Source organism: Scleropages formosus, chromosome 22 (assembly GCF_900964775.1).
Source record: "Scleropages formosus chromosome 22, fSclFor1.1, whole genome shotgun sequence".
NCBI classification, from domain to species: domain Eukaryota; kingdom Metazoa; phylum Chordata; class Actinopteri; order Osteoglossiformes; family Osteoglossidae; genus Scleropages; species Scleropages formosus.
The window spans coordinates 17,453,587-17,468,144 of NC_041827.1; the positions used below are offsets into that span (position 1 = coordinate 17,453,587).

Sequence of the window (14,558 nt, forward strand, 5' to 3'; positions counted from 1 at the left end):
GACATCCCTTTAAGGTTAGGGTCCCAGCTGCTGTCTTTCATTTGAAGGTCGAATCCCACCTCCTGCTTGATCAAGGCACTTGCAATACACCGATACTGTAAAAATACCCTGCAATACACTGATGCAGTAAAAATATCATGTTGTATAAATGGTTAAACCACTAAGGTGCTTTGGAGAGAAGCATCAGCGTAACGTGTCCGTTTTCGTTTCGGTTGTGTCTTGGGGCAACAGGTGGTGCAGTGTCCTGGTCTGCCGTCACCTTATAATCGAAGATGCTAGGTTCAGACCCCACCTCCAGCTGTCGTACCCTTATCGAGGTGCTTACCCCGAACCGACAGAGTAAGACTGAGCACCCAGCTGTGTAAATGGCTCGGTGAGAGGAAAAAGTTCCTAGCGCGATACTGCAAGGAAGGGGACTCGGACAGAGGCGTCGGCCACACGAAGGTTAATAACGCCGCGAGTGCGCGGGCACGGTGGCGGCGCGCACGTGGCTCCGCTCCAAACGCGCGTCTCGGATCCCAGCGCAGGAGCCCGAGGAGAAGAGCGCAGATCGGTCACAAGTTGCCACGGCAGCGTCGCCCGCTTCGGATCTTCCTTCATACGCAGCGGGAGGAGGAGGAGGAGGAGGAGGGAGGAGGAGGGGGGGGGAACGCGAACGAACAAACAAACAAACAAAGCAAACGGATCCAGATCTCTCATTCGCGCTTTGATTTTTTTTCTTCGGGGGGGTTCTTGCTTTGAGTCGCTGGGACGGAGTCTCCTTAACCATCCCCGATCCGCCGCCGCCGATTTGCTGGAGACCCGGGGAGGCATCGCCGCGCGACCTGCACCGGTGAGCCGCGCGCCTCGTCGCCCTGTCCTCCGTCACCCAGTCATCCTTTCATCCTTTCAGTCCATCATCACTCCATCCATCGCATCACTGCCTGCCTGCCTCCGCCGTGTCCGACTGCACATGCGATTGGCGTCTTTAAACCCGACCCAAGCGCGAGACTCGGATCTCGAACGCATTAAGTTTGCGAATAATGATGTCGCGCAATCGCGAGCGCGTCTAGCGCGGGCACGTGGCTCTCGGGCCGTCGGAGGACGATGCTCGGTCCGCGCTTGACGGCGCTGCTGTGTCCGCAGGCTGTTGGGGAGACATGACAGCCGAGAAGAGCATCCCGATCATCAACGGCAAGGCGGAGGACGCGGCGGACGCGGCGGACGCGGAGGCTTCGAGCACGAGCCTCGTGCGCAGCAATGACCGCAAGGTGAACGAGCGCGGTCACTGGAACAACAAGGTGGAGTTCGTGCTGTCCGTGGCCGGGGAGATCATCGGGCTCGGCAACGTGTGGCGCTTCCCCTACCTGTGCTACAAGAACGGAGGGGGTAAGGCGCCGCTGGCTGCAAAACAAACAAACAAACAAACAAACAAACATCAGAATGCGTGCACGCTTAAACCTAACACAGAGAGCATGAACGCAGTGCAGCAGCACTGGAAATAATAACAACAATAATAATAATAATAATAATAATAATAATAATAATAACTAATAAGAATAATAATAATAACAACACTGCGCGCTTAGTGTCCAGTTCGAAGGGCTTGATGCGCAATTGTCGGGTTCAACAGGTGGAGTCGCGCGCAGGCGCGCGGCGGGATGCTGCCGCATCGTGCGCGCGCGGCGCACATGGAGCCGCGAATGACACGTACAGTCGCGCTGTTTATTGGAGAACGTGACTGTCGTGCTGTTACTGTCCATCACTGTGTACCTGCCATCCCTGTAAACAAACTTTCAGGTCTATTTCTTCCTGAATTATGTGTTGTGTTGAAGGTGCCCACCCCCGATGAAGGTCGGGGGGGGGGCGCACAGATTGTGTACAGATGATGATCGCTGTAGCTCCCTGGTACTTTGCCAGTTGCAGCCCTGCAACATGAGGAGAACAGAGCACATAACAGGAGCCCTGAATGAAAACAAGCGTACAGGTAGCTTTGCTCTGGCGCTGTGCTCTGTACCTTTCCACCAGACACCAGCGTGTCTGTCAGACCCACGGAGTCGCTAGTGTGCGGATTTTTCATGAAATCTGTCCTCAGATGCTCTGTTTTCAAACACACTTTCATGTAACTCACTGTGTTCTCGACACAGCACTGTACTGAGGGACATGTACCTGTGGGCAGCTATGAGGGATGGAGATGTGGATACTTCATATGTTCTGAATCTCAGTTGTTACTGATTGTGATGACAGGCATGAGTGCACTGACCCCTGGGAAGGCCCCCCCCCCCCACCTTCAGTCACCCCTGGCCCCTCTCACTCAGTAGGGTGAAGAGTTCAAGCCCAGACTAAGACCCTGCGGGACCTGGCAGGGCTCAGAGCTCTTGGCTTCAGAAATGCCAAATCATCGGCTCTCCACAGATTTCTGTGCCGGATTTATGGAGACATACGTCGGGTCCGTGTCACGGCTGCGGTGGGAACTGAGGTGTGTTTGGAATGGAGTTGAGTCCGAGCGGGGAGAGCCGCTCGATGATTATACGGACGACCTTTTCCGTGCGGTGTGAAGGCGCCCTTGTTTGGCGATGATGGAGTACGAGGAAACTCTTTCACATTCAAATGGGGCTGCCCTCGATGCGTTAATTGCCCCGCTGCTGCAGTGTTCTGCAGCTCTGGCCAGCAGGACACAAGCCTTCGCACCCCGCCGTGGAGTGGCGTCCGCCGGTGATGTCACAGCCCAGCTGGTCTTATGATCCCAGGAGCGTTTGAGCTGGGCGACGTCAGAATGTCATGGTGTTGGTGAGATGGGACGTGTCCCGAGTCCATGCAAACTCTGAGGACAAGTGTTTGGGTCGGTATTGGCGGCATTTTCCTAATGTGAAATGATGCGATAACCTGTTCCTCAACAGCCTGTGTTTTGACACGCTGCTTGCCGCACGCGCACTACGGTAAAGACTGGGTTCCCTTATGTAGAACAGTAGAGTAAACAATGTACGGCCAATGTTGTGTTGCAGGTGCGTTTCTGGTGCCCTACGTGATATTCTTCGTCTGCTGTGGCATCCCGGTGTTCTTCCTGGAGACGGCACTGGGCCAGTTCACCAGCGAAGGGGGCATCACGTGCTGGAGGAAAGTTTGTCCGCTCTTTGAGGGTAATGAGTTATGTTTGCCAAACATCTGCGGCTCCCCATATTTCTTTGTTTTCCGCAGAACGTGTCTTTAATACTGTCATCGCCACTTTAGGTAATTTGCATCCCCTCCTGGGACCTAAACCCATAACGGTTATGTTAAAAATCCGCGTCTTCAATCGCTGAATTACCTGTTGCTGCTGAACTTCAAACATTATGAAATAATTTCAGCAGAAAGTGTTTGGTTAAGCTTACTTTTCACTAGTAAATGCAAATTTGATCTGTCTTATTAGTATCGTATTAATATTCTTACATTTCTTGGACCTATATCCTATATATACATAAATAAAATGGTGTGTAAATGGGAAGCATGTTAAAAGGTTGGGATTATCGAACCATTTACCGCTGCATGACTGACTGTGTGAGAAAACACAGCAGGTGTGGCTGGGGAAGCTCACGGCTCCCACGCGTGACTCACTGTTCGCATTCCCACATCCACTGATGAAGCACTGAATCCAGTGAGATGTTCTGATTTCTGAACACGTTTTCTTTTTTCCATCTGGTCTAGGTATTGGATATGCTACACAGGTGATTGAAGCACATTTAAATGTGTATTATATTATAATTTTGGCTTGGGCCATATTTTACCTGTTCAACTGCTTCACGTCCACACTCCCCTGGGCCTCCTGCGGTCACGAGTGGAACACAGGTCGGTCTCACCGAGTGCGTCTCCCTGTCTCCGCTCACCGTCCCTTCATTGTTCCCTGTCCTTTGGAAAGTTACGCTCCCTCTGCTACTCAAACTGTTTACATGAGATTCTGCAGAAATATTAAGTTAGTTATTATTAAGGACTGTAAATAGAAGTACAGCTAACTGCACTTCCATGTCTGTGCATTTTATTATTCTTTCATGAGTTATCAGAGAGAGCGCTTCCACTTGATTTTTTTAATCATTTCTTTTCCTGTTACAGCGAATTGTGAGGAATTTCAGAGGGTGAACGGGACCAACGTGACCAACCCCAATGCAACATCCCCAGTCATAGAGTTTTGGGAGTAGGTTTTCCTCTTTCCTTTTTGTTACGCCATGTGTCTTGTGTTCTATTTACTAAAAACACCCCCCCATCTCTTCACTAATTCATTTAGGAATGTGTTACCGTTTCAATTGTTGGAACATCCATTGGTTTATGCAGGTTTGGGATGCAAGAAGGGCTTAAACTTGGTCAAACTATGGCAGAAATATTAGTTGTTCTTATTTACCTGTATTTTTTTTTTGCATCTTATTTTTATTTATCTCAAGGAGGGTGTGGTAGCGCAGTGGTGCAGTGGGTTGGATTGGGTCCTGCTCTCTGGTGGGTCTGCGGTTCGAATCCCGCTTGGGGTGCCTTGCGATGAACTGGCGTCCCGTCCTGGGTGTGTCCCCTCCTCCTCCAGCCTTACGCCCTGAGTTGCCGGGTTATGCTCCGGTTCCCTGTGACCCTGTATGGGATAAGCGGTTCAGAAAGTGTGTGTGTGTTATTTATCTTATGGCTTGGTTGACTCTTCTGCCCAGTGCATTTTACATGGCTCACAATTTCACGCTTTGCGCATTTGAGTGTTTCGCTGAAGGAATTCACATTCGGTTCCTTTCGTAGGAAAGTTGAACTCTTGGAGTGTGACGTAGGTCCAGGTTGTGAACCTCTGCGTCGATTGCTGACTTGGGGTTCATGTTGGGGTTCATGGGCTCTTCAGCAGATGCTTTGGTTTGGTGGCCTTGCTGGGCAGCACCTGTTCCGCGTGCCTGGTGGAAGTGCTCTGTGGTTCCTGCAAGACCAGAACTGCTTGTATCGCTGAAGATGGTGTCAAGAACGTTTGCTTTGTTTGTAGAAAGAGCCGCTTATTAATTCAGCTCGTTTTTCCATCAAAGAGACACCGTGGGGGAGGAAATGCGTGTGTAAACAGCTCGCCTTTTCAGAACAGATAATGACAGGCCCTTCATCTCGATGCCTCTCGGCGGCAAGATGGAGTCCAGCAGCGTGACGGCTGCCTCCACGGGCAGAATCCCCTGGGAACTCCGGCCTTGGCGATTCGGCCGATTCACGGCCGCACAAACAAGGAATGAGAAATTAACGAGAAGCTGAGGATCTCGGTGCCGTTGAGATGACCAGGGACTGAGCAGCAGATGCTGGAGCACGCTCTTGGCTCGGAGCTGAGCTCAGCTGTGAGCTTCTGGTCCTAGGCGACCGCGAAGCGTAACCTTCACCGTAATAATTTGTCATTCCTTTTACACTGATGTTGTCGACAGGCGTCCAGAGGGCACTGGCACAGCTACTGATGATATGGACACAAATTTGGCTCTTGAACATCTCGCTTTTGTTTCTTCTTCCAACAAATTCCAACACTGATGCCAGTAGCGGCAGTAGAGGAAACAGAGTAGCAAGCGTAGCACACAGGTGCTTCACATGCAACTGCTGTATGTTGGACTACAAAGCATTTTTCGCAATGACCTTCTCTGAGTGGCTGTGAAGCGAGGAAACGGCCTGTTAGCATGTAGCTCGGTTAGGTAACTCGTTAGCTCCGCAGCGCCGCACCTGTTTAAAATCAACTTCATTCATCGTTTTCTTCTTCTTCTTATGCCTTCCACCCCTCCTGGGACGTAGGCCGCCAACAAGGGTTCTCCAGGCATCCCTAAGAGCTGAGATGCCATGAAGTTTCCTTGTTGGTGTTTCTGTAGCTGGCGAGGTTTTTACGGTGTGGGGTAGCTATCCCCACCCCCAACCCTCCTCCTTTCTCAGCCGGGCTTGGAACCGTTCATGGCGGAGTTATCGTTTTCTTGGTATTGTTTAATTTTTTTATCTTTGGTGACACCTCTTTCCAAGCTGACTTCCAATGCGACAGCAAGTGGAGCTGTATATTCGAATCTCACCTCCTGCTGTAGTACCCGTGATCAAGCTATTTACCCTGAATGGGTACAGTAATAAATTACCCTGCTGTGTAAATGGTGAAATGTATCAATCTGCAGAAATGTATTGGATAAGTAAGTAAATGCAATGCATATATGTCCATATTTTGTTCAAAACACATTATACGGTGTTCTCCTACCTTATAAAGGTAGTTCCCAAAAAAACCTCGATAAGATCAATTCTCCTCATAACTGAGATATAGCATGGAATTTGTTTCAGTGGTAAAAATTTTTATGTTTTCCTGAGGCCCAAAACTGACACCTGTTTTTGCTAAATTGTTACCAGATCCCATTAAAACAGAGTTACTTCAACAGGTAAAGTTAGTTATGATGCAACATAACAGTGCAGTTTCTCTTTCAGTAATTACTCTATAATACTGTACAACATTTAATTTATTCATTTAGCAGACACTTTTCTCCAAAGCGAGGTACATCTCAGAGAACAATACAAAAAGTACATTACATCAACATCTGAATGCAGGCGTGATTCTTGAGTACCATCAATTTGTCACATACCGCAGTACAAACTGGTATGCATAACACGAGTAGCTGTATATAGGCTTTGCATTATTAAACAAGTAGTTCTTATACATTATTAAACATAACAAGCGTGTACACAATTATCAAACACAAGATCAGGGGAGAATGATTTTTAATTCTTATTAATACTGTATGTCTACCTGCGCTCGTTCAGCATACCTGTTACGCACTGTACACTTAAGAGATGCTCAGAAGCAAAACATGCATAGATACTTAGTGTGTCATGTCCGGCTCTGGAAGGAAGCGGCGAACCCAAGTGCGGAGTGGTATACGTGGTGTCTTCGGGGAAATCCAAGAGAGGAGGTCAGAAAACAGGCCTTCGAGGTGCGAACGTCGTAACAGGGAGAATCCAAAAGGCGAGGTCGGTACACAGCCAAGAGGTCGAGGATCATAAAGAGGCACAGGATCGTGGGAACAAGGGATGGGATCGGGGAAGGCGTTCGGGAACAGGAATTGGCTAGAAGGTCGCAAACGAGAAGGCCGAACGAGGTTCCGCATCAGCTGCTGGTCTGACTCAGCCTTTTATGCCCCGGTCTGCGTTGCGTCCCAGGTGTTCCGTGTCGGCTCGGAGGTGTGGGCGTGGCATAGTGTTTATGTATTAATTCAACATTAAATTCAAAAAATGAAAAAATAGATCGGCAAAAACAGTGTAAACGAATTGACGCGCTCAAGCTGACATGGTGCCTCACAAGACCCGGGCTGTGTGTCTGGATCTGGGTTCAATCCCTACTCGCTGTCTGCGGAGTTGACGTGTTCTGTCCGTGTTTGCGTGGGTTTCCTCCGACAGTCCAAATGTGTGTTTTCAGTTGTAATGGCGACTCTGAATTACCCTTGTGTGTGTCTCTGTGTGTGTGTGTGTATGTGTGTGTTACATTGTTGTGCTGTGCATATGAATGAATGACTGTAGGTGCTGTACTGCAGTGTGTCTAGCACTGAATAAAGGAAGAAATAAATGAACTCTGTTGGGAGGCACTAAACCCAAATTTGATCCTTCTAAATGCGAAGGAGTGCCTTGGAAGTCCAAATAGGGCTAACAGATGAAAGTCCTCGATTGGCCCTGTGTCGAGGATGATTGTATATTATGAATTAAGTAAGGCTGCCCCTTTCCTGTTACACACACACACACACACACACACACACACACACACACACACACACACACACACACACACACACACAATGTCTACAACCGCTTGTCCCAAGTGGGGCTGCGGCGAGGGGGCACACTCTGGATGGGATGCTGGTCGGCCGCAGGGCACCCCAAGCAGGGCTCAAACCCCAGACCCAACACAAAGCAGGGCCCCGTCCAAACCCACTGCGCCACAGTCCCCCCCCCATAATAATATATAATATTCGGCACATACTAGATTTTTATTTTAGCCAGACAGGTATTGTTCTCTTGAAAATAAGGAAGTTGAAGTTTTGTGTGGAATCTTCTAGTAAATAGAAAAATAGACACACACACATTTTCAGAACCGCTTGTCCCATACGGGGTCACGGAGCCTACCTGGCAACTCAGGGCGTAAGGCCGGAGGGGGAGGGGACACACCCAGGACGGGACGCCAGTCCACCACAAGGCACCCCAAGCGGGACCCGAACCCCAGACCCACCGGAGAGCAGGACCCGGTCCAACCCACTGCGCCACCGTGCCCCCATAAAAGAATAGACGTTCTAGGGATATTTTATGTGTTTGTTGGGAACGCTGTTTATGGAGGGAAAAAAACGTGTCCCATGTGGGGCTCAACACAAGTGAGCGACACCAAGAATATTTCAAATGTCCACGAGTCCTTGTCGATATCGCACAGTGGGGAGGCCATGGAGAACAACGTTTACATGCATGTAAAATAAAGTTGGTTGGTCATGGAATGATTTGTGTGTAGCGGGTGTGTTTAGAAGTATCACAAGCGGGGGCCAGAGTAAAGCGCGCTTCCCTTCTGCAGCTATTGGCCTTGTGTGAGGAACAGGCCACACACACACACACACACACACACGTCCCGTGTGAATGCATGTGGGTTCGCTGTGCCTTGCTGCTGCCGGTGTCCTTTTTGTCCCATGGCTCTCTTTTGCAGGAAGGTCTCGGGTCATCCGCGTCCTTGACCGTGCACTTTGCGTCACCCGCGACTCTTCAGCTTGTTCACGTGGAAAGAGTCCTATTGTTGGGATATTACCACTCGGGGCCGAGGGGTCACGCTGGCGTGGCTTTCGTTGAGCATCTATGTCCACGGAAAGGCCTTGGAGATCTTCGCAGGACCTTGCTGAAAGACGTCTTCCCTGCACACCGACCTTCATCTTCCCCTTGTCTAACTTTGTCCTTTTCGCATGAAACTCGTGTCTTCAAGGCTTTGCTAAACGTGCGCTTTTTACGCAGAATCCTGACCGGTGACTTTGTGGCCGTTCTGCCCACACAGGCGGCGTGTGCTGAGCATCTCGAGCGGCATAGAGCACATCGGGAGCCTGCGCTGGGAGCTGGCGCTGTGCCTGCTGCTCGCCTGGTTCATCTGCTACTTCTGTATATGGAAAGGGCCGAAATCCACAGGAAAGGTAATGGCGCGACTGGCAGCGAGGAAGATGCCCTCTGGTACTTTTACTCCGTAGCAGCAGGACGGCTGTTGTTGACCGACGTCTGTAACCTGACAGCTCCACCTTCAAACTGTAAGAGGGGCCTGCTGTTGCACCCTTTAGAAAAATATTGACCCTGAGTTGCTGCAGTAAAGATACCTGGTGGTATAAGCACAACATCCAGCATACAGCAAGCTAATAATACTGTAAAATGAAATCATATTCTACAGTACGAACCATCAATAGGTCACTGGCATCATCAACTCAACTCCACTTGATTTGCCCCCCACTTGATTTGTTCCTGTAATTGTTTTGCTGTGTTTTTGCCTTTAATTTCTGCTCTTCTTTGTTTGAACAGTACTTTTCTGATAACAGGTTGAAGCAGGAATAACAGCTTTTTAAGTATGAAACAAGAACAGCAGGTAGCGCCTTGCCCTGAAATGAGCCAGGTTCAAATCCCACTTCCTGCTGTAGTTCTCTTGATCAAGGTACTCACCCTGAACTGATGCAGTATAAATTACCCTGCTGCATTAATGGGTAAAGGAGTGTAAGCAGCTTGACCCTGTAAGTTGGCCTGAGAAAAGTGTCAGATAAAGTAAAAGGATGTTTTGCAAGGTTGGCTGGTAGTGTAGTGGTCAGTGCTGTTGTCTTTGGACCTCAAGGTTGCTAGTTTGATCCTCATGTCTGGCTCTTGTACCCTTGAGCAAGGTACTTACCTTCAATTGCTCCAGTAAAATTACTCAGCTCTATGAATGGGTAAGTAATTATAGACAGACTAACATCATGAGTTACTTTGGCTAAAGGAGTAAAATGTAGTTTACCATCCTGGCCTTTGCTATTTTTCGGTGACGCTGAGTATTAGTGTTGCACCAGCGGCCTTTCTGATGGCTCGCCTCAAACTGTTCACCGCATCAGGGCTTCGCCTCAAACAAGCAAACCTCATCGGTTGCTTGTTTCCTACCGCAGATTCGCCTTCCAAGCGCCTTACATTCTGGTTCCCTGATTAACGATTCCCGCTTCGAAAGTTGCCATAATAATTACTGTATCGGCTCAAGGGGGATAGTGGATTAGTGCTTATTAAGCGTGAGGTGCTCTGAACGCTCCTGCCCGCCGCTTCTGCGCGTGTGTCGTGCTGAGTGAAAAAGGCTCCCGATCTCTTAGGAGCCGTGAGCGATCGGCGCCGCGTCCGTGGAGGCGCTCGAACCCCCTGGGAGCAGTCGACAGCTTTCGGAACGAAACGCCCATTTTCTGAATGTAGCCGCCCATTAGTATCGCTGCACCGTTCCCAAAGTTGCAGTTAAATTCCCCAGCTGCAGTGTGCGTTATGTGTTCCACATAATACACAGTGTAAGTCATCATACTTCAGGGGTTCAACCTGTAGAGTGTCAATGTCAATGATTATTTAAAAAAAATAGAATTTTAAAATAAACATTTAACTTAAAAAAAAAAAATCTGTAGGAAGGTGATCAGGATTCGTCTATTCGGAGTGTTATGCACCCACTCGTGAGATGAACATTGATGCATAAAAGTGGAAAGTAACAAACTACGTTTACTTAAGAATCACAAGTCTGCGACTATGTCTCTTTCACCTGATGCACAAATTGTATTTCTCTGAGACGTACGTCGCTTTGGAGAAAAGCATCGGCTAAATCAATAAATGTAAATATAAATGCAAATTTAAAAGTGTCGAAACAGCTGTATTACTTCTAAAAAGCTTTGTTGCGTCTTCCACTTGACTGTGAGCATCATTTTATTCAAAATCGTCAGGATCATTGACTAATTCTGCTTATTTGCCATCTACAGGTTGGAAAACCAAAACCAGTGTCAATATTCGATGCATGTTTTTTTTTCTTTTTTTTGTTGAAACCCAATTAAAGTTCCCACGGGATTGTTAAAACTTTAACAAAATTACACCGCTGCACATTTCGGGATTTCGGAGCGGAGAGATGGATGAGGGCATCGGTTAACCAAAGAAACAAGTTATTTTATTATTAAAGTTCCCGGCACTAAGTCTTTACCGAAAGGAAAATAACAGATAGATTTATAATGATAAGTTTAAACAATAGCCACAAAAATGTCACTTTGGAGGGGGAAAAAAAAACTTTCATCTCCCACTGAGACAAAATAGTTCCAAGGAAAAGCAATTTATTATCCCGATGCATGAAAACAAAAGAGGGACTCGGCCTTCCTCTACCTTCGCCTTTTACCCACAATCCCCTGCATTATGAGGGCTTTGGTGCCGTTGCCAACCGCTGAAACTCACTAGCCTTCCTCTGGATGCTTTTCTTTTTCTCTGCCCTTAAAAAAAAGTCTAACAAATTCAATGAGGCATAAAGAAAGAGGGAAGAAAGGGAGAGAGATGTTTGAGGAAAAATGAATGGGTTCACATTGTACAGGTCCAGGGGGGAAAAAACGCGCTCGGCAGCGATGCCTGTATCTCCTGAAGTGGCTTTTGTCTGGGCATGAAGTAACGGGGAAGAATGCTCCTTCTGGGCTCGGCTTTAGCGGCCAGTCCAAGATTGATTTCTGCATTCACTGGAGAAAAGTGGAGCGTTCATGAGGAGCATGCAGAGTTCCCCTCTTAGGAGTTATTGCGGAGAGCGAGGTTCCTTTCTCTGCTCCAGAGGGGGAGAAGAAAAAATTTTGTCTGCAGACCCCCGTACGGATCTGAGCATTCAAGGGCATCGCTAAGCTCTTTGCCTCGGGCCCCTTTGCGGGCCATTCTCGCACCCCGCCCCGCTCCGCGCTTACGTGGGGAGTTTGCGGTCGGCCGGCTGCCCGAAGCCCACGCTAGCGGACGGCATACGTGCGGGGGGCGCGGGGGGATCCGGGGGTGCCTCGCGCGTGCAGCCTATGGGCGCGTTCGGAGTTCCCGGACGGGGGGTGTTACGGATAAGAGGAAGCGCTTTAAGAAACAGGGTACCGGCTGGGCGATAAACGGTTCGTTGAAGATGTTGAGCCGCTCTTCGCGGCTTCTTGCTGTTTTTTATCTTAATGGCTCTCGGACTCCTCGGGAAGCTGAGAGGAAGGGCGGCCGCGTGGGCGCCTGTCGGCGGTACGAGCGCGTCGGTACTCGAGACCTTCGGCGCGCCCGGAAGACGCTCCAAACTCGTCGGGTCGAGTCCTTGTAAGATGTTAAGCGGTGAACGTCCTCATATTACCGTACTTACCGCGTTTTGCTCCGGCAGCGCGGCACGTTTGCTCCTGCGAGGGCTGCCGAAACCAAGGGGTCGGCTCTGTTTATTTAGAAATGATGCGCTCTGGGGCCCCGCGGGGGGTGAGGAGGCGGCTCCCTGCAGCAACAGCGCTTCTCTGAAGCTCCTGCGCCGCACATTTTCCCACAGCACCGGCAGGGCTCACAGGGGCTGCCCACAGGGGTGCGAGGAAGGGCTGTTTTTTTGTGTTTATACCCCGTCTTGTCCCGACACGTTCTTGACTCGTTGTGCGGGACCCCGAGGAGGGGGGTCGCGTCGCTTACGGCGGCGGGGCTGGTGGGCTGACGGGGAGGGTGGTGGAGATGCTTGTTCCAGTAGATTGGGCGGGGCTAAACGTGTTCCCGCAGGCCCTCGAGACACGGGACGGAGACCTCACCGCCTGGCGGTGTCCTTCCGTGGCGCTACGCCCAAGAGGCCCCGCCCACAGTAGCGCTCACCTCACGCCTCGGCGGGTCGGCCGCGGAGCGATCGTGATGACCGGTGCGAACATCGGGCTGACGGGTCGCATCCCGGCGAAGGCCCTCGAATCTATTTTTGTCAGTTCTGCGCCCCAGAGCGTCCTTTTCCACCGCACGCCGTGGCTCCTCGCGAGAACCGGTCCTCTGGTCTTGCTCTCGGTGAGGGATTTGGAGAAAGACCTGGCGGCGGGGCTCTCGCACCCGACGCACTTCACACCCCTCGCCAGACCTCTTCGTCACCGGCACACTTTCAGCAGCGAAAGCTGAGCTCAGCGCTTCCAATACGAAGGATGTTTTATGACGTTTTGTAAGATTCCGTGTGTATTTTTCCAACGAGAACCGAACCGAACCCGTCGGTCAGCAGCCGGAAAAGGCGCCTCTGTCACCTTCTTCAGAAATGACTCACGCCATTAAGAATTCATCATAGTCCATGGTCAAAATATACATTTCCTTAAACTTGCTGTAGAGGAATTGTTGGAGCTGTCCTGACAAACGTGTTGAAGTTATTATGAGCCTTGTTACACATTTATGTGTTTCGCATGGGTGGGGGTCGGGGGAGGGGGGGGTTTCGGGATAAAAATAATTTAACACCGTCATGTTAGTAAGCATTACCTTTCGCACACGTTTGTACCTTTTGATAGCTTTTGGATTTGAAGTTATCGGTGAACTATTACAGTAATTATTGGAATTCAGTCTTTTTATTTAATCTCAGTTGTGAACCCCTTGTTACATCTGAATATTTTGTGAGAGCAATTTGGGTTTAAAACCCTCCTCAAGGGTCCCTCTTTAACTTAAACTGGCAACTTATCCTTAACTACTATGCCCCCTGCTGTCCAGCGATGACTGTTTTCTGCCCCCCCCCATCCAGGTGGTGTACGTCACCGCCACCTTCCCCTACGTGATGCTGCTCATCTTGCTCATTCGGGGGATCACCCTGCCCGGCGCCTCGGAGGGCATCAAGTTCTACCTGTACCCCGACATGTCCCGGCTGTCCGATCCGCAGGTAGGAAGAAGGATGCGTCCTCACAGCTCATATCACGCTTTCCTGTGATCACGATGAGCACAGATGGGAAAAAAGGAACAGAACATGAAAATGTACCAGTTTGATCTCAGCGGGGGGTCTGTTTCCGCACAACCAGACTGAGGAGGTGCTTCGGTTCCAAAGCCGTCCCTTCGCTCTAGACTTTGTCCCCCCCCCTTAATTATGCCTAATATTCCCACAGTGGAGAATATTTCTAATCGCTGCTCATTTCTGATGCTGTTCACTAATTACTCATTTGGTTTTACCGCATTGTTGTGTATTGCAATATTTTTGAAAATTTTTATTTCAGCCCTCGGTGGAATTTCACTGTTCGAGATTTGCACTGCACGCAGGATGACGACGTTAACCTCCAGTCACATTTGCTGCCGTGTGTATGTGTGTGTGTGTGTGTGTGTGTGTGTGTGTGTGTGTTTTGCGTTGGGCTCTGGTAGCTGCAGAAGTTGAATTTCGTTTCGATGCTATAATGAGAGTAGAGGTGAGTTGGACGGAAGCATCCTTTCGGGTACACACTCCTAAGTGCGTAGGTGTGTTTGAGGTGTGCTTGTCTGTAGGTTCTTGTCTCGGTTAAACCTGCTGGTCTGGGGATGTAACAACCGCTCGGTCGTATTCTGTTTGCTGTCGCCACGAGCGCAGAGCCCTGCGGGGCAGCCCTTGCTGTAAGAGGGCGAAGGCTTGGTGGAGGTGGGAAAAAAGCCACGAAGGTGTGACGTTT

The 14,558-nt window shown here is 49.7% G+C and overlaps 1 protein-coding gene across 2 annotated transcripts in view; it reads left to right on the top strand.

Moving 5' to 3' along the window:
* The first annotated feature begins 442 nt into the window (after positions 1-442).
* slc6a11b (solute carrier family 6 member 11b) overlaps positions 443-14,558 on the top strand; it is a 29,835-nt gene continuing 15,719 nt past the window's right edge. Inside the window, exons 1-7 of one of the 2 annotated variants that reach the window (XM_018744596.1) lie at positions 443-832; positions 1,126-1,368; positions 2,985-3,119; positions 3,664-3,804; positions 4,066-4,147; positions 8,981-9,113; positions 13,673-13,807. In XM_018744596.1, the coding sequence (XP_018600112.1) occupies positions 1,140-1,368; positions 2,985-3,119; positions 3,664-3,804; positions 4,066-4,147; positions 8,981-9,113; positions 13,673-13,807 (855 nt within the window). In that variant the 5' untranslated portion in view covers positions 443-832; positions 1,126-1,139. Of the gene's footprint in view, positions 833-1,125; positions 1,369-2,803; positions 2,822-2,984; positions 3,120-3,663; positions 3,805-4,065; positions 4,148-8,980; positions 9,114-13,672; positions 13,808-14,558 lie in introns of those variants that run through there. The other variant, XM_018744597.1, reaches the window with a different exon arrangement.